This window comes from Heptranchias perlo, chromosome 4, assembly GCF_035084215.1.
Source record: "Heptranchias perlo isolate sHepPer1 chromosome 4, sHepPer1.hap1, whole genome shotgun sequence".
Lineage (NCBI taxonomy): Eukaryota > Metazoa > Chordata > Chondrichthyes > Hexanchiformes > Hexanchidae > Heptranchias > Heptranchias perlo.
Genome location: NC_090328.1, coordinates 45215816 through 45241510, shown reverse-complemented (window position 1 = coordinate 45241510; position 25695 = coordinate 45215816). Strand labels below are relative to the sequence as shown.

The 25695-nt window shown below is 40.9% G+C and overlaps 1 protein-coding gene across 2 annotated transcripts in view; it reads right to left on the bottom strand.

Annotated features, from left to right (window-relative positions):
* The window catches only part of slf1 (SMC5-SMC6 complex localization factor 1), a 63999-nt gene that overhangs the window by 22323 nt on the left and 15981 nt on the right, over window positions 1–25695 (bottom strand). For both annotated transcript variants that reach the window (XM_067982175.1, XM_067982176.1), the window contains 5 exons: window positions 19840–20002; window positions 13921–14163; window positions 9209–9280; window positions 6397–6558; window positions 2153–2319 (listed from right to left, as the gene is read on the bottom strand). In XM_067982175.1, coding sequence (XP_067838276.1) covers window positions 2153–2319; window positions 6397–6558; window positions 9209–9280; window positions 13921–14163; window positions 19840–20002 — 807 coding nt within the window. The remainder of the gene's footprint in view (window positions 1–2152; window positions 2320–6396; window positions 6559–9208; window positions 9281–13920; window positions 14164–19839; window positions 20003–25695) is intronic.

Genomic DNA, 25695 nt, shown 5'->3' with positions numbered 1-25695 from the left:
ATGCTCTGCAAATTAAGTTCCTTTTATATTAAGTAGAAGTGGTTCTGAACATGTTGGAGATCCTACTGCTATGGAATCTGACTATTTGCATTGCAGGCAGATCCCACAGCAGTAACACCAATAACTGTGCAAGTTGCTACGTGTAATTTTTTTTTTAAAGTTGGAAATTGTGACTTATTTCCAACTACAGCTTTTCCTTTAATGGCTAGGGAAGACCCAGAAAGGGCAACTAGTGCTGCTTCAGGATGAGCCCAAGAAAACCACTATCTCTGGAGCTAGTAGTAGCACCTCAGCAGTAATTTGAAGCTGTAGTTAGAAATCTGTTAATGTAAACCAGATATTAAACCCTATGTAAGCAATCATGATAATCAGAGCTATCTAGCTAGGTTCAAGGTTTGTTTTATGGTTTTCTCATCCTTTCAGGTTCATCCTTTCCACTATCCACCTAACTTCCCCCTCCTAGTCTTCCTCTTCCCTGATGTAATCATTCAGAATCCTTGTTTGTCAATTTTTCATTCCTTTCACATAGCCAGTCCACCTCATCCCTCAAATATTTGTAACAAGTGTACGTGCCATTTTGTTTCAGCTGGTCACCCAGTTCTCACGATTCTTAAATGCTCCTACAAATATCGGCCTTTCAACATTAGCTATAAAAATCTGGGTTAGAGCACAGTTCTTCTGCAATTAGCAATGGGGAAATTCATACAACTGCATGCTGTTTCAGTTGAAGAGCAAAAATGTCTAATCACCCACCTGTAACCAAACTACCTTTTTAAACTCTTAACCGGGGTATAAACTTATTTCTTTTTTGAATTCAGTCCATACCCAATGTAGGCAAAAGATAATCTATACAGATTATGAAAAAAAGTCCATAGGTTCATGTGAATGTTTAGCCCATATTGCAACAACCCTTAAAAAAGGCTTTTCATAGAGGAGCTCAATAGATTCGGAGAAATGCAAGAGAAATTCTGCATTTCTGCAACTTCTTACAGGAACCAGGAGACCCAAATTTGAGATCTGACATCAGATAGTTTGTCCGGCATTGTACTAATATTAAAAACAATGTTGACTAAAAAAGAAAAAAAAAATGTATTTATATAGTGCCTTTCATGACCTCTGGATTGCCCCAAGGCACTTCACAGCCAATTAAGTACTTATGGAGGATAGTTCCTGTTATTACATAGGGAAACGCGGCAGCCAATTTGCACAAATTTTCCTCCTTTCATTAATGTTCGTGGAAAAAGCTGGAGTGAAGTTTTCATACTTTACAGCAGAGAATGAGGCCATTTAGCCAATCATGTTTGTACAGGCTCTTTGATAGAACAATCCCAAACTAATACCAATGCCCTGTGCTCTCCCCATAACCCTGGAGGTTCCTGCGCTTCAGATATTTATCCAATTTTCTCTGACCAGATGCATTGGTCCAATAAAAAGCTCTCTGCATAAATAAATTTCTCCTAATTTCTTTCCTTGCTGTTAGTTACAATTTTAAGTTGATGACCCCCTCAATCACTGACTCCTCACGCAGATGAAATACTCTCTCCCTATTCACTATCAAAACCCTTCATAATTTTTAAAATCTCTATTAAATCTGCTCAGCCTCAACACTGGCAAAGGGTGGAATATACAACCAATATGATTTGGACTTAATTGGTTCTCACCTAATTTTTTAAATAAAAAGCCATTAGAAAGGATTGATTAGTTTTAACATCTTGTAAGTTATTAAAACAGATTCTTAATTGAAATTGAGTACCAACAATGGAGAAAACTGGCTTCTAGGTATTGGACTTCGTAAAAGAGCTGAACATACACAGGTTGAAATCATAAAAAGCTTTCGCTAGCAAAGTAAAGTCACTTTAACAAACTTCGGTGATAATATGAACATTAAATACATAAAAATATTGCTGGGGCGGGAGTTACCAACAGATAGTCAAGTGCAAGTATTACTACCAAGACTTTTCCAGCATTTCAGTGTTGAACCTGTAATGTTGCGCGTTGTTTAAGAGCAGTTACGAACTTTTTTGTTCTTGAAGAGAACCTACATCTTTCAACAAAGCTAAGGGAGCAGCCTTAAAATGAAGAAAATTGTGCAGTAGTCATCATGTGAAAAATACTGTCAATCCTGGTATTTACACAGTCACAATTTTCTTACCTTGCAAGTGACTCCAAAAGAAACAAGCTTCCTTTCTCACAATTGGAGCACTGAAGAATCCCCATATAGTAACTCACTATCGAAGACTGTTGCCAGGGTGGATGATTAAGAACTAGAGTTTGCATAATGCTGATGAACTCGTGCAAGAAACCCATGTCTACGTTACCCTACCATGAAAACAAAATGGCTTTTGTTTAGTGGATACCTGGCAGTATTACACCATTTGAATGGAACGTATATCATTTTTTTTGACCATACAAGTCTTTAGTGTCAAACTTTTCAAATAATGACAGAAAATGCTAAAAGTATATAGCAGGTCAGTTAATATTTGTAAAGAGAAAAGGACAGGCCATTAATGCCAATAACATGTCTTTTCTCTTGCTGACTAACCTGCGGTGTATTCACAGGAGTTTTATTTGAGATTTTCAGCATTTGTAGTTTTTTTATTTTTGTTTTACAAATAATTAGCCGCTCTTTATACTCAACTGACTATTCTAGTGTTAAGCTCCAATCACAACTCCTCCGATAATGAAGCAGCCTATGTCAGTTCACAGCAACACCAGCACTACATCCAGGCAGGGGTGGACAAGTGGCAGGTAGCTTTTGCGCCATGTAAGTGGCACGCAATGACCATCTCCAAGATAAAATCCAATCACCTCTCCCAACCTTCAAATGCATCACTGACTCCTCCATCATCAACATCCCGGGGAATGGGAGACCAATGACCAGAAACGCAACTAGACCAGCCATAATATCAACAACTTGCATTTATATAGCACCTTTTAGCATAATCAGACAAAAACTGACACAGAGCTAAAGAAAGATATTAGGATGGGTGACTAAAAGCTTGGTCAAAGAGGTAGGTTTTAAGGAGAGAGAGGTGGAGATGTTTGAGGGAATTCCAGAGCTTAGGCCTAGGCGGCTGAAAGCACAGCCGCCAGTGGTGGGGCGAAGGAAGTGAGGGATGCACAAGACGTTAGAGTTAGAGGAACAAAGTTCTTGGAGGGTTGTAGGGCTGGAGGAGGTCACAGAGATAGGTAGGGGCGAGACCATGAAGGGATTTGAACACGAGGATGAGAATTTAAAAATTGAGTAACTGGTGGACTGCGAGCTGATGTGGATCAACGAGCACAGGGGTGATGGATGTGTAGGACTTGACGCCAGTTGGGATATGGGCAGCAGGGTTTTGGATGAGGGTGGAAGATGGGAATTTAGCTATTGGAGCACTGGAATAGATAAGTGGAGATAAAGCCTAGATGAGGGTTTCAGCAGCACATGGGCTGATCCATGGACAGAGATGGGTGATGTTATGGAGAACGTGAAGAGCAGGGCAGGGCAGAGCATGGTATTTTGCAAAGACAGGCTCACCTCTTGAGCTTTCAAAGACTCTCCATCATTTGCAAGACTCAAATATAAAGGAATTCTCAGCATTCACTTGGATGGATACAGCTGTATCACTCAAAGCTTGACAGCATTCTGGGTAAAGGAGGCAGCTTGATCAGCACCTTTGCCACTAAACATAATATCCATTCCTTCCACCACTTGTGCACTGCGGCTGCAGTATGTACTATCTACCAGATTCACTGTAGCAACTCACCAAGCTTATTTCGAAAACTCCTCCCAGCACCTACCATCAAGAGGGTCAAGAAAGAACATGGCAACACCATCAACTCCAAGTTCCCCTCCTAGTCACACAGCATCCTGACTTGGACATATATTGCCATTCCTTCATTGTCATTGCTACTTAACACCATGGATGCATCAGCATAAGGAGAAGGCCGATTATCATCTTCTCAGGGCAACTAATGACAACTTGCATTTATATAGCGTCTTTAATGTAGTAAAACATCCCAAGGAGCTTCACGGGAGTGATTATCAAACAAAATTTTACATCGAGCCACAAAGATATTAGGTCAGGTGACCAAAAGCTTGGTCAATGAGGTAGGTCTTGATAGATATAGATAAGGGAGGGAATTCCAGAGCTTAGGGCCTAGGCAGCTGAAGGCACAGCTGCTAATGGTGGAGCAAAGAAAATTAGGGATGTGCAAGAGGCCAGAATTGGAAGAGCGCCAAGATCAGAGGGTTGAAAACAAGGATGAGAATGTTAAATCAAGGTGTTGCCAGACTGGGAGCCAATGTAGGTCAGTAAGCAAAGGGGTGATGGGTGAACAGGACTTGGTGTGAGTTAGGGTACGGGCAGCAGAGTTTTTGATGAACTCAAGTTTACGGAGGGTACAAGGTGGGAGGGCTGGCCAGGAAAGCTATGGAGGGACAATAAATGCAGCTTTGTTAGCATTGCTGCATCTCAAGAATACAGCAAACTTGCAGCCCAACAGTATAATCTGGATTTGAACAGAGCCCCTAAGAGATAGAGCCACAGTATCACCTAATCTGGGTAGTTGAGATACTGGATGGGCTAAAATTTGATAAAGAGGAGGTACTAGAAAGGCTGGCTGTAGTTAAAGTAGATAAGTCACTCCCAGTCCAGATGGGATGCATCCTAGGTTGCTGAGGGAAGTAAGGGTGGAAATTGCAGAGGTACTGGCCATAATCTTCCAATCATCCTTAGATACAGGGGTGGTGCCAGAGGACTGGAGAATTGCAAATTTTACACCCTTCTTCCAAAAAGGGTGCAAGGATAAACCCAGCAACTATAGGCCAGTCAGTTTAACCTCAGTGGTGGAGAAACTTTTAGAAATGATAATTGGGACAAAATTAAGTCACTTGGACAAGTGTGGATTAATTAAGGGAAGCCAGCATGGATTTGTTAAAGGCAAATCGTGTTTAACTAACTTGATTGAGTTCTTTGATGAGGTAAGAGAGGGTCGATGAGGGCAATGCGGTTGATGTAGTGTATATGGACATCCAGAAGGCGTTTGATAAATGCCGCATAATAGGCTTGTCGTCAAAGTTGAAGCCCATGGAATAAAAGGGGCAATGGCAGCACGGATATGAAATTGGCTAAGTGACAGGAAACAGTAGTGGTGAACGTTTGTTTTTCAGACTGGAGGCATACAGTACAAAAGCAAGGAAGTTATGATGAACCTTTATAAAACACTGGTTCGGCCACAACTGGAGTATTGTGTCCAATTCTGGGTACTGCACTTTAGGAAGGATGTGAAGGCCTTGGAGGGCGCAGAAGAGATTTATCAGAATGGTTCCAGGGATGAAGGACTTTAGTTACATGGATAGACTGGAGAAGGGTTGTTCTCCTTAGAGCAGAGAAGGTTGAGAGCAGATTTGATAGAGGTATTCAAAATCATGAAGGGTCTAGACAGAGTAGATAGAGAGAAACTGTTCCCATTGGCAGAAGGGTTAAGAACCAGAGGACATAGTTTTAAGGTAATCGGCAAATGAACCAAAGGTGACATGAGGAAAAACTTTTTTTTACACAGCGAGTGGTTATGATCTGGAATGCACTGCCTGAGGGGGTGGTGGAGGCAGATTCAATCGTGGCTTTCAAAAGGGAATTGGATAAGTACTTGAAGGGAAAAAATTTGCAGGGCTACGGGGAAAGGGTGGGGGAGTAGGACTAGCTGGATTGCTCTTGGAGAGCTGACATGGACTCGATGGACCCAATGGCCTCTTTCCGTGCTGTAACCATTCTATGATTCTATTCTATGATAATCTCTCATACACACATTATACTATAAAAAGTCATTTTTCCACTAATAGAAAGAAAGAATACAATGCCTCATTATATCCTCAAGACATTATAAAGCTCTTCACAACCAATGAATTACTTTGAGGCACAGTGGCTGTTACATAGGCAAATGCAGGAACTAATATGCACATAGCAAAGTCCTACAAACAGCAAAAAATAATTGAATGACCAACTACTCTGCTTTTCATGGTTTTGGTTGAAGGAGGAACATTGCCCTGAATACCAGCAGAGCTCCCAGCTTTCTTCGAATAGTACCATGTCATCTTTTAAATCCATCTGAAGAGCTAATTTTTTTTCTGTCTGACTTTGATGCCCAAAAGCAAGAGTTATCTGCAAGTCTTTCTGCATTCTGTTAAAACTGGGATAGGCAATTGGAGACAGTTAAGTGAAAAGAACAAATATGTCTTTATTTTTGAAATGGCTCATGTGTAATAGCCATTCAGCTGTGCAAAACTTTCACATGCTGGTGGCACCCACAACTCGAAGCTAGTTGAAACTGGTTATACATTCCCCACCAAAAGAAAAAAATAACAGTTAGAGATGAAGAAATTTAATTAAGCACTGAAGCTTTTCAACTCACCTCCAGAATCTGTTGCAAAAGAGACTGCAGAAGATGTGCAGGTGGAAAAAATTTGGATGACAAGTGGAAGCGTATTTCCTTCAATGCTTCCATATAGAATTGCCCTTCCAAAATACCTTCTATTCTATTAATTGTAACTCCAGGGAACATCATTGCTTGAATCTGCAAGCAGAAATTTTTTTAGATTGACAACATGTTCAAGTATTCAAACTAAATCCAAATGAACTCAGTCAGAAAAGAACGTGGTGATGGTCATTCCAGAGTGAGAGTACATCAGCAACTCAACTTGGAAGATAACATGAAACAGTAATTTCAACTGAGACACTATTGAACTCACTACTATCTGGTTGGGATGCTGACACTGTTTTCACCATGCCCCATGCCAATATACATTTTTTAAAAAATAAGTTTCTTCAGATCATCAATACTATTCATTTCATGAAGTGTCTATTACATATTCACTCAGTAGACAAGTTATTAATAAACACATGCTGTGCACATCTTAAAAAATAGGTCAAATTCATAAAATTAGAAATTTCAGAATAAGCATTTTGCAGTATATAAATAAAATGTACTGATTCAAACAATGTCAGTTCAGCTGACAGAAAATCAGAACATCCAGAATGCTCCACATAATACAATAAAATTGCACCATTTGAAAAAGTTGCATGATATTACTGAGTTTCACACTATGTATTGGCAGTAAAGATTTTTCTGTATATATAAAGACCATGATATACTCCCAAGGAGGTTAAGCAGATAGAACCATAGAGGTTTACAGCATGGAATTAATCTGTTCTGCTAGATTAATTCCTGGGATGAGAGGGTTGTCCTACGAAGAGAGGTTGAGTAGAATGGGCCTATACTTTCTCGAGTTTAGAAGAATGAGAGGTGATCTCATTGAAACACAAGATTATGAGGGGGCTTGACAGGGTAGATGCTGAGAGGTCGTTTCCCATGGCTGGAGAGTCTAGAACTAGGGGGCAGAGTAGCAGGATAAGGGGTCAGCCATTCAAGACTGAGATGAGGAGGAATTTCTTCACTCAGAGGGTTGTGAATCTTTGGAATTCTTTACCCCAGAGTCATTGAATATATTCAAGGCTGAGATAGACAGATTTCTGGACTCTAGGGGAATCAAGGGCAGGAAAGTGGAGTTGAGGTCGAAGATCAGCCATTATCTGATTGAATGGCGGAGCAGGCTCGAGGGGCCGTGTGGCCTACTCCTGCTCCTATTTCTTATGTTCTTATGCCCACTTCGTCTGCGCTGGGTCCTAGCAAGAGCACTCCAAAATTAATTCCACTCGCTGCTCTCTCCCCATAGCCTTGTATCTTTCTTTGCTTCAAGCATTTATCCAATTTCTCCTTAAAAGTATGACAGTCTCTGCCTCAACCAGTCCCTGTGACAAATCATTCCGTATTCTACAACCCTCTGTGTAAAGGAGTTTTTCCTAACCTCTCTCCCTACTGTGATGAGTTGTAAATTTAAATGATAAATTTAAAATTATCACTGACTCCTGTAGAAAATGTAATCTTATATATTCACTTTATCAAAGCTCTTCATAATATTAAAAACCCCTATTAAATTTCCTCTTGGCCTTCCCTGCTGCAGTGGAAATAGTCCCAGATTTCAAGTTTCTCCTCAATTATTATTTCCCATCCTTATCAGCTTGGTGAACGTATCCTGAATGTCCTTTATTTAATGGGGGAATCCAAAACTGTACACAGTACTCTAACCAAAGAATGTTTTATATAAAATCATTTTTTACTCTTACTATATGCCCCTACTTATAAAATCTAACATTTTAAGATTGGCAGTATTTAATTCTAGTTTCTAGAAGATAATGGAATGTATGAGGAAGTGCCAAAGCTATGTAGCAGTATTATTGCCTTGAACAGGGAAGCCCTTGCATCCAGAAAGATAGATGGATGAGTGAATCCAGCAATTGGATCCCAAGGTGCACCTAATGAGATCTTTCTACTCTGCACAAGCGCTACGAGATTAACTCTCTCCTAACTTACTACTTGGAGTATTAAGAGCACAGAGAACTGCTGAATCCCATTTTGCCCTACATCTTATAGAAACATCAGAATGGATGAGACATTCTGATAGCCAACTGTTACATATAATGGGCAACATTAATCAGGAGCACACCGTTTCTATGCTAATATTCATCCTTCAGAGTTGTCGTATTCTGAATAGATAAGAGATTAAAGGCCCACTCCTGGTAGCCTATTTGGCAATAGGCCTTGACGTTTAAGAATGGAATCTTTTTTCACAGCTTTTCCCAAGGCCAGGGAAACTTTAGGTGCTTTGCCTCTCTACCAGGGGAAATTCACAGTGGAGTGACCGAGATACTTAGCTGTTTGTCTTGTTAGCTTCTCTTTAATACTCAATTCTGTCACAACATTGTACTATTGCTGTAACGTTCATAATCTAACATAAACTATGTTGGAAGCAATCCCCATCTAGTTTCAATCTGTTAAATCTTTTTATTATAGATTATATACTTTTTCATATGAAATTTGAGAACGGCTAATATATTGTGGAAAATTGTGAGATGGCTTCTGCAAAGATTTCTTTAGTGCGTAGAAAGTGATAAAAATGTCTTAAATGAACTGCACTTTGCTGTGAACACAAGAAAAGTGAACATTAAAAAGAAAACACCATAAACGGGTACAATTAATCATTGGTCCTTGTTTTTTCTGGTTATTCTCCAATATGAATTTTTTTTTTAAAAAGTAAGATATTGCAACATATAGAACACCATACAGAGGTTTATAACATTCACAGCACAAATTTAAATCAGCATACCTGATGGTGCCTAGTAGTTGGAGTATATAAACAGCATCCTGTACCCGATGGTACATACTTGCTTCGTATTGCCTAGGGTAAAAAAAGGAACGTAAAAAAGGCATCAAAAGTACCATCCTCCCACCACCCAAAATTTTGAAACTGAAGGGTTGGGATTTGAACCAGCTGAATGTTGCAGTCGAGCGACACAGCATGACAACCTAGTTTCAGTTGAGACTAGTTTTAAAAAAAAACACAAATGGAACATATGGTCAGAAACTGAACTACAAAAGTGATTAAGCATGTGGAGATATGAGAAGCTGCAATAACTGTTAAAATTTGCAGCACAATCGGGTTACGAAGTAGCAACTGTCACACGGGTGTATGCAGGGTACATTTGATTAACCTTTGAGCCATGTCCAATCACGAGTCACTGACTCAGATCGGCCAAAGCCACGATACAGCAGAAATGGACCCTACTGTCCAGATAACTGGACAAACTTAGATAAAAGACAGAACTAAAAGAAGAGGCTTAGCTAACAATGTAAAGGAAATGGGTGAAAGGAAATGGGTGACCGCCAGGCAGAGTAAAAGGACTAGGCAGGTAGAGCAGGAGTCCCCTGGGGCCATCTCCCTCTCAAACAGATATTCTGCTTTGGATACTGTTGGGGGAGATGGCTTATCAGGGGAAAGCAGCAAGAGCCAGGTTCGGGGCACCACGGGTGGCTCTGCTGCACAGGAGGAGAGGAAGAAGAGTGGCAGGGCTATAGTGATAGGGGATTCAATTGTAAGGGGAACAGATAGGCGTTTCTGCGGCCGCAAACATGACTCCAGGATGGTATGTTGCCTCCCTGGTGCTAGGGTCAAGGATGTCACGGAGCGGCTGCAGGGCATTCTGGAGGGGGGAGGGTGAACAGCCAGTAGTCGTGGTCCATATCGGTACCAACGACTTATGTGAAAAAAGGGATGAGGACCTGCAAGGTGAATTTAAGGAGTTAGGAGATAAATTAAAAAGCAGGACTTCAAAGGTAGTGATCTCAGGATTACTACCAGTGCCACGTGCTAGTGAGTATAGGAACAGGAGAATAGACAGGATGAATGCGTGGCTGCAGGGATGGTGTAGGAGGGAGGGATTTAGATTCCTGGGACATTGGGACCGGTTCTGGGGAAGGTGGGACCTGTACAAGCGGGACGGGTTACACCCTAGCAGGACCAGGACTAACGTCCTCGCGGGGGTGTTTGTTAGTGCTGTTGGGGAAGATTTAAACTAGAGTGGCAGGGGGATTGGAACCCGAGCGAGGAGTCAGAAGGGAATAAAGTTGAGAGCAGGAAAGAGAGGGGAAGACCCAGGGGAAATTTACAATACAAATAGTACAAACAGTTGTTCAAGAACAAGTGAAAGGGAAAAGCGTAGAGCAGCGGAAAGAAAGTGTACTTTAGGCACGACAGATAAAGTAAAAACTAGAAGGCGTAAGGCGATTAACCCACCAAAGCTGAAGGTCAGGCTAGGGTGTGTGGCCCAACTAAGAGTTCTATATACAAATGCATGGAGTATAAGGAATAAATTAAATGAACTACAGGTTCAAATTCAAATGGGAGGGTATGACATGATAGCTATTACTGAGACTTGGCTACAGGATGGTCAGGATTGGGAACTAAACATACCAGGTTATAAGGTCTACAGGAGAGATAGGAAAAATGGAAGAGGGGGAGGAGTAGCCTTAATGATTAGAGATGAAATCACTTCAATGATAAAGGGGGATATAACGAGAGGTAAGCAGCCAACAGAGACCTTATGGGTTGAATTGAGAAATAGGAAAGGATCTAAGACTATAGTGGGAGTTGTGTATAGGACCCCTGGCAGCAGCTCTGAAGTGCTAGATTGTATAAATGCAGAGATTGGACAAGCGTGGAAGAAAGGCATAGTGGTCTTAATGGGGGACTTTAACCTTCACATAGATTGGGGAAAGCAGACTAGCAACTCAGAAAGGTAGTGAATTTCTTGAGTGTGTCCGGGATAGTTTTCTGCAGCAGTATGTCCTAGAGGCAACAAGGGGGCAAGCCATACTAGATTTAGTAATGAGTAATGAACCAGATTTAGTTAACGGCTTAACTGTGCATGAACATCTATCCAATAGTGATAACATGATCGAGTTCAATGTAGTGTTTGAAAGGGAAAAAAGTGAATCAGTTGCTAAGATTCTAGACTTGGGCAAGGCCGACTTCAATGGGATGAGACAGAGACTGTCCACAGTAAACTGGGAAAATCTGTTAATGGGTAAAACGACAGATGATCAGTGGGAAATGTTTAAAGAAACATTTAATGTGATACAGAATCGGTTTATACCCAAGGGGCAAGAACTCTACTTGCCAAAAAAAACAGCCATGGACGACTGAAGAGGTAAGGGACAGTATAAGACATAAGGAAAGGGCATACAAAAAGGCAAAAAATGGCACAGATCCTGGCGAATGGGAAAGATACAAAGATCAACAAAGGGTCACAAAACAGATAGTAAGGGCTACAAAAAGAGAATATGAAAAGAAACCCGCAAGGGATATCAAAACCAATACGAAGAACTTTTATAGTTATATTAGGAAAAAAGAGGGTGGTCAGGATCAGTGTTGGCCCCTTAAAAACTGAAAGTGGGCATATTGTCATTGACAATGGGGAAATGGCGGACATGTTGAACAATTACTTTGCGTCAGTATTTACAGTCGAAAAAGAGGATAGCATGCCGGAAATCCCAAGAAAACTTATATTGAATCGGGGACAGGGACTTGATAAAATTAACATAAGTAAAGCAACAGTAATGAAGAAAATAATAGCACTAAAGAGTGACAAATCCCCAGGACCAGATGGTTTCCATCCCAGTGTTTTAAAGGAAGTAGGTGAACACATTGCAGATGCCCTAACTATAATCTTTCAAAGTTCTCCAGATTCAGGAACTGTCCCTCTAGATTGGAAAATTGCACATATCACTCTGCTTTTTAAGAAAGGAGAGAGAGGGAAACCGGGGAATTATAGACCAGTTAGCCTAACATCTGTTGTGTGGAAAATGCTGGAGTCTATAATTAAGGATAGGGTGACTGAACACCGAGAATTTTCAGTTAATCAGAGAGAGCCAGATGGATTTGTGAAAGGTAGGTCGTGCCTGACAAACCTGATTGAATTTTTTGAAGAGGTGACTAAAGTAGTGGACAGGGGAATGTCAATGGATGTTATTTATATGGACTTCCAGAAGGCATTTGATAAGGTCCCACATAAGAGACTGTTAGCTAAGATAGAAGCCCATGGAATCGTGCGAAAAGTACGGACTTGGTTAGGAAGTTGGCTGAGCGAAAGGCGACAGAGAGTAGGGACTCACATTGGCAGGATGTGACTAGTGGAGTCTCGCAGGGATCTGTCTTGGGGCCTCAATTATTCACAATATTTATTAACGACTCAGATGAAGGCATAGAAAGTCTCATATCTAAGTTTGCCGATGACACAAAGATTGGTGGCATTGTAAGCAGTGTAGATGAAAACATAAAATTACAAAGAGATATTGATAGATTAGGTGAATAGGCAAAACTGTGGCAAATGGAATTCAATGTAGACAAATGTGAGGTCATCCACTTTGGATCAAAAAAGGATAGAACAGGGTACTTTCTAAATGGTAAAAAGTTAAAAACAGTGGATGTCCAAAGGGACATAGGGGTACAGGTACATAGATCATTGAAGTGTCATGAACAGGTGCAGAAAATAATCAAGGCGGCAAATGGAATGTTGGCCTTTATATCTAGAGGACTGGAGTACAAGGGGGCAGAAGTTATGCTGCAGCTATACAAAACCCTGGTTAGACCGCACCTGGAGTACTGTGAGCATTTCTGGGCACCGCACCTTCGGAAGGACATATTAGCCTTGGAGGGAGTGCAGCGTAGGTTTACTAGAATGATACCCGGACTTCAACGGTTAAGTTACGAGGAGAGATTACAGAAATTGGGGTTGTATTCTCTAGAGTTTCGAAGGTTAAGGGGTGATCTGATCGAAGTTTATAAGATATTAAGGGGAACAGATAGGGTGGATAGAGAGAAACTATTTCTGCTGGTTGGGGATTTTAGGAATCGGTGGGGGGGGGGCACAGTCTAAAAATTATAGAGCCAGACCTTTCAGGAGCGAGATTAGAAAACATTTCTACACACAAAGGGTTGTAGAAGTTTGGAACTCTTCCGTAAACGGCAATTGATACTAGCTCAATTGCTAAATTTAAATCTGAGATAGATAGCTTTTTGGCAAACAAAGGTATTAAGGGATATGGGCCAAAGGCAGGTATATGGAGTTAGATCACAGATCAGCCATGATCTTATCAAATGGCGGAGCAGGCACGAGGGGCTAAATGGCCTACTCCGGTTACTATGTAAAGTTATAATTAGGTTGTTTTTGAATGTTGCCACGGAGCCAGATTGGCTAAGGAATAAGTAATATAGTAACGGCTATCGGTGTGCTCCAGTCTTGTACTGTATATAAGCTTGTGAATTTTGTTGATCGGGGAGAAGGTGCTCGCACAGACCGTGGGGTCAGAGACCCTTCTCCCAGAGCTCTGTTTTAATAAACTGCATCTTTTACTTTACCACAGATTAGATGTGAATTTATTTTCACCCAAAAAAACCATCATGTTAGTGAAGAATATTTCTTTATTGCAATTAAGAGATGTTACTGCACATGATCTTTGGAAACATCTTTGCTTCCTTACCTCAGGTGAACTAAGGCACATCTGAAGTCTGTGTTTAAATGTGTCACTCTGGATATTTGATGTAATGAAGACAGAGGACACCTCAGGTTTTATTTCCTGGAAAAAGAGGGTGTTCGGCTGCAAGGCCTGTGTAACATTCAACGTTGCATCCAGGAAAGAACTTGAGGATATGTGAACATCATCCAGAATATTCACATTTGAGATCTTAAGAGCATCATTAGACATTTCTGAACAAAGAGGAGGCTGCAAATCAAAAAACTGAATTATTACAAAACTAGAAATTGCCTTAAATAAGTTGTAAACAAATTCTTATGTTACTTGAGCCTATTATTTTTTCCTCTCTTTTACAGCCCTTGTTTTAAAAGAACTTTTCTTTTTCAATGTTTGTATAGTGCTTAACATGAGCAAACCTGGTCCCTACGAACAGGATGTATGCTTCTTACCAGATTTGGCCTCACAGAGGCAGACACTGTCTACAGAATTAATCCAACAGCAGTAAAATTTTAAGGTGATTGGCAAAAGAACCAAAAGCGACATGAGGATAAACTTTTTTATGCAGCAAGTAGTTATGATCTGGAATGCGTTGCCTGAAAGGGTGGTGGAAATATTGGATTGTGGTTTTCAAAAAGGAATTGGATAAATATTTGAAGGGAAAACATTTTGCAGGGCTTTGGGGAAAGAGCAGAGGAATGGGACCAACTGGATTGCTCTTACAAAGACAGCACGGGCTCGAACGCCTACTCTGTGCTGTAACCATTCTATGAAGTTGCGTTGTGTTAGAATGTACTTAGAATTGCTACTAATCAATCCAGGTGGAAAGCAGAAATATCACAGCACCAGACTACTGTAGACTAAAATTATTGGAATATTTGTCGGCAAATTAGTTAACAGTGATGTACAATGCCTATACTACAAAATAGGATAAGCACATACAAAAGTTTGTGTAACACTCCACAAGGGTTCAGTTTACCCTTCTCATCAGCAGAACTTGGAAAATAGTCTTCAGAAGATTAGAAGACAATCACTGAGTTCTGCTGGGCAAAGCTTCTAGATTAATTGTTGCAAACCAAGTTTTCTCTTTCAGCTTGGCACTGTCAAATTACTGTGCAAGTGAAAAAGTCCCCCTTCCTCCAAAAAGGACTGTTCAGATGAACTCTCTCTCCAGGTATCAGCTCCATCAGCAGTAAAAAGCTTCCAGTTTACAAGAGCCCAAATTTGTTAGAATGCCACATTGCAAATCAAAAGGAACAATATTACTTCAACATGCAACAATGATGCAAAACCATCTAAAACATATTACAAAATATTCAGTTATAATGCTGCTTTTACAATGGTACTTGTTTAGTTCAAATTCTGGGAGATTGGCATTAATAAATGCTGGCCTTGCCAGTGACGCCCACATCCTGAGAATGAATTAAAAAGTCAGGCTCGAAAAACTACATAATTCTGCTACCAGGAAAAAAAAAAGACAGGTTTAGTCTAAAAAGGGAGCTGACTCATGCACTAAATGAAAGCCAGTTTCAGCCATCATCTCATGTACCGTGCATAAATTCATACTTTAGCCCAGCATCTTAATTAAACAGCAGATAAAAGCTAGCCTTCTGCATTCACACATCCCACTATCATCAGGTCGGCAATTTTGTGACATAACCATAACCACAGCAGCCGCAGACTGGCTAAATCAGAATTTAAACAAGCACAGTAATACAAGTTTCTATTTTTATTATACCTCTCTTGTATACTGCTAACCACTTTCACATCAGCCAATATGGTTATATAACTTAGGCTCAGAATTCACTGCAAAACTACCAATGCTGTTCCATGAGCACACCTTCCACATTACATTGCATCTTGCAATCTGCTCAAAAAATGAATAGAAAAAAAACTTTTCCAGTATCTGCTTATATCAACAAACATAGTATCATAGTATGTTACAGCACAGAAGGCGGCCATTTGGCCCATCATGCCTGTGCCAGCTCTTTGAAAGAGCTATCCAATTAGTCCCACTCCCCTGCTCTTTCCCCATAGCCCTGTAAATTTTTTCCCCCCTTTGAGTATTTATCCAATTCCCTTTTGAAATATATTATTGAATCTGCTTCCACCACCCTTTCAGGCAGTACACGCCAGATCATTACAACTCTTAAAAAAAAAAGTTTCATGTCACCTCTGGTTCTTTTGCCAATCACCTTAAATCTGGGTCCACTGATTACAGACTCTTCTGCCACTGGAAACAGTTTCTCCTAATTTACTCCATCAAAACCCTTCATGATTTTGAACACCTCTATCAAATCTCCTCTTATCCTTCTCTGCTTTAAGGAGAACAACCCCAGCTTCTCCAGTCTCTCCACAAAACTGAAGTCCCTCATCCCTGGTACCATTTTAGTAAATCTCTTCTCCACCCTCTCTAAAGCCTTGACATCATTCCCAAAGTGTGGTGCCCAGAATTGAACATAATACTCCAGCTGAGGCCTAACCAGTGTTTTAGAGGTTTAGCATAACTTCCTTGTTTTTGCATTTAATGCCTCTATTAATAAAACCCAAGATGTCATATGCTTTTTGTTTAAAAAAACAGCCTTCTCAACTTGTCCTGCCACCGAAGATTTGTGTACATACAACCCAGGTCTCTCTGTTCCTGTGCCCCCTTTAAAATTGTACCATTTAGTTTGTATAACCTCACCTCAGAATTCTTCCTACCAAAATGTATCACTTCACACTTCTCTGCATTAAATTTCATCTGCCACATCTCTGCCCATTTCACCAGTCTATGTCCTCTTGAAGTCTGTTAATATCCTCCACATTGTTTACTACATTTCTGAGTTTCATGTCATCTGCAAACTTTGAAACGATACCCTGTATATATAAGTCTAGGTCATTAATATATATATCATAAAAAGCAATGATCCTAATACCGACCCCTGTATACTTCCTTCCATTCTGAAAAACAACTGTCACCACTGCTCTCTGTCCTGTAGCCAATTTTGTAACCATGCTGCCACCATCCCTTTAATCCCATGAGCTTTAATTTTGCTTACATGTCTGTTATGTGGTACATGAGTCAGCCAGCTCAATGTAGTTTCTTTCCACCCCTCTAAAATATGCTAAAATAGTAATTTTTAGACTTTGAACGTTTGAAAGCAAGTGCAGTAAAAAAAAACTGAATTCTAGTGCCCTAACATGGTCACTAGAATTTTTACTTTCCATGGCAGTCCTCCATCTATTTAGGCTGATGCTTCTAGTGTTGAAACCATTTCACAAATCAGGTGATTTATTTGAGAGACGAATATCAGATCATTGCTCTTGGTCTAAGCACAGACAGGGCATAAGAATTGAGCAAACTGGACCAATAATAATCAATGAGACACTTATATTTGTGCCAATACTAAACTGTTCAGAGGAGAAATCAGAGCTATTTTATTCTTATATCAACAATGCTTTATGAAGCTGTGTTCTTTTCTCCCTACTACTTTTTATTTGAAATTATTACACTCACCACAATCTTCATTCCCGAGAAACGTACTATTAAAAAATAATCAGCTTTAATAGTAAGCTGAATTCACTGAAAGAATTGTAGTGGAATCGAAGTTGCTCATGGTGCAACAAGATGAGGTACATGTCTTGACATTGGGTATATTTAGCAGGTATCATTACAATATAGGAAAAAAAAATGATGGCCATTTTGCTTCTTGTGTGACACTTAATTAATTACTCAACTTGCACATACCACAGTCCACATCAGTGAAGGCCTGCAATCATCAGTACTAGTGTGCTAGCTCAAAACACTCAAGAAGCAACTCCAAGCTTGAAAGGATATAATCCATAATACAGTTTGGTGTTTTTCACAGTTTAAGTCTGAGGCTATCCTTACAAGTACTTTGGCCTTCAGAATAGGCCAGTAGAATAGTAAGCCATTTAGCTCAGCAGACAGGACTTCACTTGCATGAATAGATGTTGCAGAGGAGGGCTCTCCTTCACATTTTCCAAGCTCAGACAGCTGTCTAGAGATTACATTACTATCTGTTGCAAATACAGAACTACAGTTGTTTCACAACCTTCTAACCAAGTTGATTCATAGAGTCAGAGTTATACAGCACGGATAGAGGCCCTTCGGCCCATCGTGTCCGCACCGGCCATCAGCCCTGTCTACTCTAATCCCATATTCCAGCATTTGGTCCGTAGCCTTGTATGCTATGGCATTTCAAGTGCTCATCCAAATGCTTCTTGAATGTTGAGGGTTCCTGCCTCCACAACCCTTTCAGACAGTGAGTTCCAGACTCCAACCATCCTCTGGGTGAAAAAGTTCTCTCTCAAATCCCCTCTAAACCTCCCGCCTTTTACCTTGAATCTATGTCCCCTTGTTATAGAACCCTCAACGAAGGGAAAAAGCACCTTAGTATCCATCCTATCTGTGCCCCTCATAATTTTGTACACCTCAATCATGTCCCCCCCTCAGCCTCCTCTGCTCCAAGGAAAACAAACCCAATCTTCCCAGTCTCTCTTCATAGCTGAAGCGCTCCAGCCCTGGTAACATCCTGGTGAATCTCCTCTGCACCCTCTCCAAAGCGATCACATCCTTCCTGTAGTGTGGCGACCAGAACTGCACACAGTACTTCAGCTGCGGCCTAACCAGTGTTTTATACAGCTCCATCATAACCTCCTTGCTCTTATATTCTATGCCTCGGCTAATAAAGGCAAGTATCCCATATGCCTTCTTTACCACCTTATCTACCTGTTCCGCCGCCTTCAGGGATCTGTGAACTTGCACACCAAGATCCCTCTGACCCTCTGTCTTGCCTAGGGTCCTCCCATTCATTGTGTATTCCCTTGCCTTGTTAGTCCCTCCAAAGTGCATCACCTCTCACTTTTCCGGGTTAAATTCCATTTGCCACTGTTCTGCCCATCTGACCAACCCATCTATATCGTCCTGCAGACTGAGGCTATCCTCCTCGCTATTTACCACCCTACCAATTTTTGTATCATCAGCGAACTTACTGATCATACCTTTTACATTCATATCCAAGTCATTAATGTAGACCACAAACAGCAAGGGACCCAGCACCGATCCCTGTGATACCCCACTGGCCACAGGCTTCCAGTCACAAAAACAACCTTCGACCATCACCCTCTGCCTTCTGCCACTAAGCCAGTTTTGTATCCAAGGTGCCAAGGCACCCTGGATTCCATGGGCTCGTACCTTCTTGACCAGTCTCCTGTGCGGGACTTTATCGAAGGCCTTACTGAAATCCATGTATACCACATCCACTGCGTTACCCTCATCCACACGCCTAGTCACCCCCTCAAAAAATTCAATCAAATTAGTCAGACATGATCTTCCCTCGACAAAGCCATGTTGACTATCCCTGATTAATCCTTGCTTCTCCAAGTGGAGACTAATTTTGTCCTTCAGAATTTTTTCCAATAATTTTCCTACCACTGATGTTAGGCTCACTGACCTGTAGATTCTCAAGGGACAAGATCTCAACTCGACAGAAGAAATAATTTCTCCCTTTTCCTACAACCAGGCTATTTCGGAAGTTCTGAAAACAAAGTGCAAAGATAATTCCACATTGAGAACAATTAGGTTACTGTTACCCAAATGCCAGTGGAGGCTTCCGAATTGAAGGAGTCACTATACCAAGGGAAATTTTTCCACCCAGATCCAAGCCATTACAGTACTGACCCCATAATGGGTTCCAAAAACGAGACCAACACCTATCTAATAGAAATCGTTATGGCCTTGTGAAAACCATCCACAAAATTGGCTTTACACAGAATTTGAATCTTTTAGGATTTAGCAATGCAATTGGCCTAGTCATGCCTATGGTTAGTAGTCTCAGAAGACCAGTTTCTCTTATCGCATCACACAATGTTACCTGTCTGTTGCAGCAACAAAACTTTTAGTTTAAAAAAGTGGTGGGTTACCTTCAATATGAGTTGTCCAATGTACTCTACAGGAAAGTAAGGTGCCTTGTATGTATTTTTTAGCCTCTCCATAGTGTAATTCCTGTTTTCTGTTAATACATGTGTAATTTCGTAACTTGTTCTTGGTCGATGATACACTGTTGCTTTTCCAGCACGCAGGACTCTTAACAAAAGAAAAGCAGTTTTCAAATACATTCTAACTGAAAGTGTGCATCTTCAAATAAAACTGAATTTACACCCACAGTGTGACTTTTTGCAGTCATTTAACTCCCCTACCCACTTCCCTAAGGAATGCGCTACATGGACAACTACTCCATCGTCCCAACACCCCAAAAATGAACCAGCAACAACTGCTAATTGAAGGGCTTCTGTCTGACATGGTTCCTGACTGGGATTTCTGCTTAAAAAGGGATGTAAACACTGGTGTCTGGACTTGGATGGACATAATACCAAAATCGCAGATGACACAAAAATAGGGAGTGCTTTAAACTGTGAAGAGGGCTCTAAACAATTTCAGGACAGGTTAGAAGAGAGGAACAGACACATTTATGGGTTCAGATACAGAAATCTGTAGGACAAGTAGATAAAGCAGCAAAAAAAAGCGTTTGGGATTCTAGGTTTTATAAACAGTGGCAGAGAACAAAAGCAAAGAGGTAATGCTAAACCTAGAAAAATCATTGGTTTGGCTCCAATTAAAATATTGTGCCCAATTTTTTGGCACCTTACTTTAAGAAGGATGGCAAGATCATGGAGATGGTACAGAAGAGATTCACTAAAATGATACCAGAGATGAAAGATTTTAGTTATGAGAAGACACTAGAGAAACTGGGGCTCCTTACATTAAAGAAAAGCAGGTTAAGAGGAGATCCAATAGAGGTGTTCAAAATTATGAGTAGTTTTGATAATCCCTCATAGGGAAAAACTATTTTGTACTGATTGATGAGTCGGAAATGAGAGGCGATAAATTTAATATCATCAGCAAAAGAATGAAAGAGAGGTTAAGTGAAATTGGTTTGCTAGGTCATAGAATATCCTACCCAAAACAGTGGTGGAAGCAGAATCCATAATACTTTTTTTTAAAAGGGAAGTTGATAAATATTTGAAAAAAAATTAAAAAGGCTATCAGGAAAGGGCAGGGGAATGGAATTAAGTGGCTAGGTCTTTCAAAGAGCCAGCACAGACATAACAGGCCAAATTCTGAGCCATAAAATTTCATGAATCAAAGGGCATACCCAAATATAAGCTATTATAGCTAACTAGTTGACCAGTCACTTACAATTAAATCTTTGAATTCCCAAAACACACAAAATTGCACAGCATACAAGCAAAAAACAGGCTAGAGAGAGATTAGAAACATTTAAGGCAAAAAAAATGTTTGAGGTAGAAGTTAAAACAACTTGCATTTATATAGCATCTTTAAGGTAGAAAAATGCCCCAATTCTCTTCAGATGTACTATGCCATTGCCAAGAAGTTTTTCAATATTGATTGTGCCCATATCTTCTGACACCTGCCCTATCATTTTTTTAATAGGATTTTACAATTAAAAATGAAGCCTGTTACTGTAGTTCCAGGTTCTGGCCACTTGGTGTTGTGAAGCAAAATTAACAACCTTTATATGCAAATATTTTTCATCTGCCAATTTTTCTCTAATTTTTAATTTCCAAAATAAGGGTCAAAACAAAATAAGTTCAAAAAATTAATATTTTTCACAATAGCTTGATTACATTTAACTATTGATTCGTCTTGTGCCTTTTAATGCCTTTATTAGAAGGTCTAAACCTGTCTCAAAGGCTGAGCTTCAACTGGATATTTTTACCTCAACATAGACAAGGGATAGATTTCAGTCATATCTGTGCATTTTCAGCAGGTGCAGTTTGCAGAATTTTTCAGAATGCAATCTGTGCATTAACAGAAATTGGCAGATGGAATGATGCATCTTCTCAACCCCTCTTTTGCTTTATCTAAAAAGAGTTTAAGATTGAATACTCAAAACTTTTATTTCATGCAAATGGAGAATTTATATAAATTTATTAAAAATTGTGCTTCTCTATTATGAACTCCCCCCAGAAAAACAGCACATGTGAATACCAACAGCTTTTATATGTAAAAAAAGTGAGAATAGTAACAGCTATTCATTTTTTTGTTGCTGGTTAAAAGAAAACAAATCACTCACCACTTTTGGTTGTATGTATTTAGTTAAAAAATCTCGTGAATCATTTGAGGCTCATGATTTTTTTTAAATATTAAAAACTTGAAAATTACAAACCAATGAGATTTCAGTGTTTTGAGGTCATTTGGAAATTTATGTTTATTAAAGATTGTAAAAGTCAGCAAATTCACCAATCATGCATATCAGAAGACATGTCTCCTGGGCCCACAAGGGTCTTAGATGCTGTTCCCCACTACTGCCAGAATCCAGCAACCACTAATGCTCCAAACTGTCTGCTGGGACCTCCAAAACCACGAGATAGAGAGAGACCTACACATCCATAAATAGGTGGCCTCCCTACTCTTCTTATCTCGGTTGTCGACAAGGTGATCTCCAACCACTTTCTTGTATCTCCACCACCCGCGTAGCCCTACGATCTGTGTCCGCCTGGCCTGTGGCCTCCCAATCACCACAACGCTTCTGCAGCTGTCAATCTTCTCAACCACTCCCCTCACCTCCACCTTTGATGCCCTTGTCCCCAAGTAAAGCCTTTGTTCTCTGCCATCCTGATCTTTTCCCCATCTTTGCTCTCTCAAGTTCAAGGGGCGCAGGCTTAAGCATATCTGGGACACAACTGGTTTAGTCATCCATCACCAAATCAGCATGGATTTATTAAGGGAAGGTCGTGTCTGACGAACTTGATTTAATTTTTTCAGCAGGTAACAAGGAGGGTTGATGAGGGTAATGCGTTTGATGGATTTTAGCAAGGCTTTTGACAAGGTCCCACATTGCAGACTGGTCAAAAAAGTAAAAGCCCATGGGATCCAAGGGAAAGTGGCTAGTTGGATCTAAAATTAGCTCAGTGGCAGGAAGCAAAAGGTAATGGTTGACGGGTGTTTTTGTGACTGGAAGACTGTTTCCAGTGGGGTTCCGCAAGGCTCAGTACTAGGTCCCTTGCTTTTTGTGGTATATATTACTGATTTGGACTTGAATGTGGGGGGCTTAATCAACAAGTTTGCAGATGATACAAAAATTGGCCTTGTGGTTGATAGTGAGCAGGAAAGCTGTAGACTGCAGGACAATATCAATGGACTGGTCAGGTGGGCAGAAGAGTGGCAAATTAAATTCAATCCGAAGAAGTATGAGGTAATGCATTTGGGGAGGGCAAACAAAGCAAGGGAGTACACAATAAATGGGAGGATACTGTAGAGGAACAAAGGGACCTTGGAATGCATGTCCACAGATCCCTGAAGGTAGCAGGACAGGTAGATAAGGTGGTTAAAAAGGCACACGGGATACTTTCCTTTATTAGCCGAGGCATAGAATGTAAGAGCAGGGAAGTTATGCTAGAACTGTATAAAACATTGGTTAGGCCACAGCTTGAGTACTGTGTACAGTTCTGGTCACCACATTACAGGAAAGCTGCGATTGCAATGTAGAGGGTACAGAGGATACAGAGGATACAGAGGATACTTACGAGGATGTTGCCAGGGCTGGAGAATTTTAGCTATGAGAAAAGATTGGATAGGTTGGGGTTGTTTATTTTGGAACAAAGGATGCTGAGGGGAGATTTAATTGAGATATGTAAAATTATGATGGGACTAGATAGGGATAGGGAGGACCTATTTCCCTTTGAAGAGGGGTCAGTGACCAGGGGGGCATAGATTTAAAGTAATTGGTCGAAGGATTAGAGGGGAGCTGAGGAGAAATTTTTTCACCAGTGGGGTATGGAACTCACTGCCTGAGACAAAAACCCTCAACTCATTTAAAAAGTACTTGAATGTGCACTTGAAGTGCTGTAACCTACAGGGTTACGGACCAAGTGCTGGAATGTGGGATTAAGCTGGATAGCTCTTGTTCAGCTGGCACGGACATGATGGGCCGAATTACGGCACAGAAGGAAGCCATTTTCTATGATCACCAGATCTGACTGGACCACAACAAGCATCATCAGACCTCAGTTTCCTCTGCCAAAACCACCCACGTCTCCAGGATTATCCTGGAGAATAAAAGGTAACAGCTGACTTCTTTTCTCTACTTACAACCGACTACTTAAATCCCTCTTCCCTGCATTCTCACATCATGGACTTCTTGGTCTCGGTGCTCGTGACAATCTCTTGAGCTGCCTCTGCTGCTTCCCTCCTTTTCCACTGTCCATCAAGCCAAACCTCTCCCCAGGCTCCTCGCTGCCCTTTCCCATAACCTGCATCTTCCCCTAGTTTTGTTATCTCCTTTCATGCCTTTGATGGGCTTATCTTGTCCTTGAGACTCACCTCCTTCTCCCTTGACTCCATTCCCACTAAATTGCAGACCACCCAGCTTCCATTCCTCACCACCATGTTAACTGACATTATAAATGGTCCCCTCTCCTTGGGTACTGTACCCTTCCTTTTCAAAACAGCCATTACCACACTCCTTCTCAAAGAATCCACCCTCAACCCCTCTGTTCTTGCAAAAACTACCGCCCCATCGTCAACCTTGAACGTGTTGTCCATGCCTATCTTTCCTGCAACTCCCCGTTTGGATCCATACAATCAGGTTTCCATCCGTCAAAGCACTGCAACAGCCCTAATCAAAGTCATAAATGACATCCCGTGACTGTGGTGCATTTTCCCTCCTTGTCCTCCTCAACCTCTCTGCAGCCTTTTACACGATCAATCGCATCATCCTCCTTCAAAGCCCCTCCTCCGTTGTCCAGCTCAGTGGGACTGCCCTTGCTTGATTCCACTCTTACCTATCAAATTGTAGCCAAAGCATTTCCGATAATAGCTTCCTTCCTGGCCCAAAACTATTAACTATTAGCTCCCCCCCACCCCCCCAGATGAGCCTTAACTTCATCCAGTTAAACTCTGGGAAGACTAAAGCCATCATTTTCAGCCCCTGCCACAGACTCTATATGCTTGCTAGTGATTCCATTCCCCTCTCCAGTCACTGTCTCAGGTTGAACCAGACCATTCACAACCTTGGACATTGTATTTGACCGAGAGGGGCTTCCAGCTCTATCCTCTTCATCACAAAGGCTCCTACTTTCACCTCTGTTAACATCACCTGCCTTTGCCTCAGCGTACCTGCTAATGAAACTCTGATCCATGCCTTTGTCACCTCCAGACTCAACTACTCCAATGGTCTTCTGGCCAGCCTGACATCCTCCATCCTCTAAACTTTGGCTCATCCAAAACTCTATTGCCCGAATCCAACATCAAGTACCACACACCTATCATTCCTGTTCTTGCTGATCTACGTCGTCTCCCGGTTATCGCAACGCCTCCAATTTTAAACTTTCATCCTTTATGTTTAAACCCCTTTATGGCCTCATCCTACCCTATCACTGTAACCTTCTCCATCCCATATAACCCACTAGAACTCTGTTCTTCTGACTCTGGCTTCATGCATCCTTCCCTTCAGCTGCCTATGCCCCGCACTCTGTAATTCTCTCTTTAACTCCCCCCTCCCCCTCCTTTAAACCCATCTCTTTGACCAAACTTTTGATCATCCCATCTATTATCTCGTGCTTTGACATTTTTGTCTGATTATGTCGTGGTGAAGTGCCTAGGGACACTTTCCTATATTAAAAAGGTGCTATATAAATGCAAGTTGTTGTTGTTATTGTTATATATAGATAACATACATACGCACACATATTTAAATGCAACACAGTCACACCTGAAGGGGTCATACATGCAAATTATGTCACGCATGCTCCTGA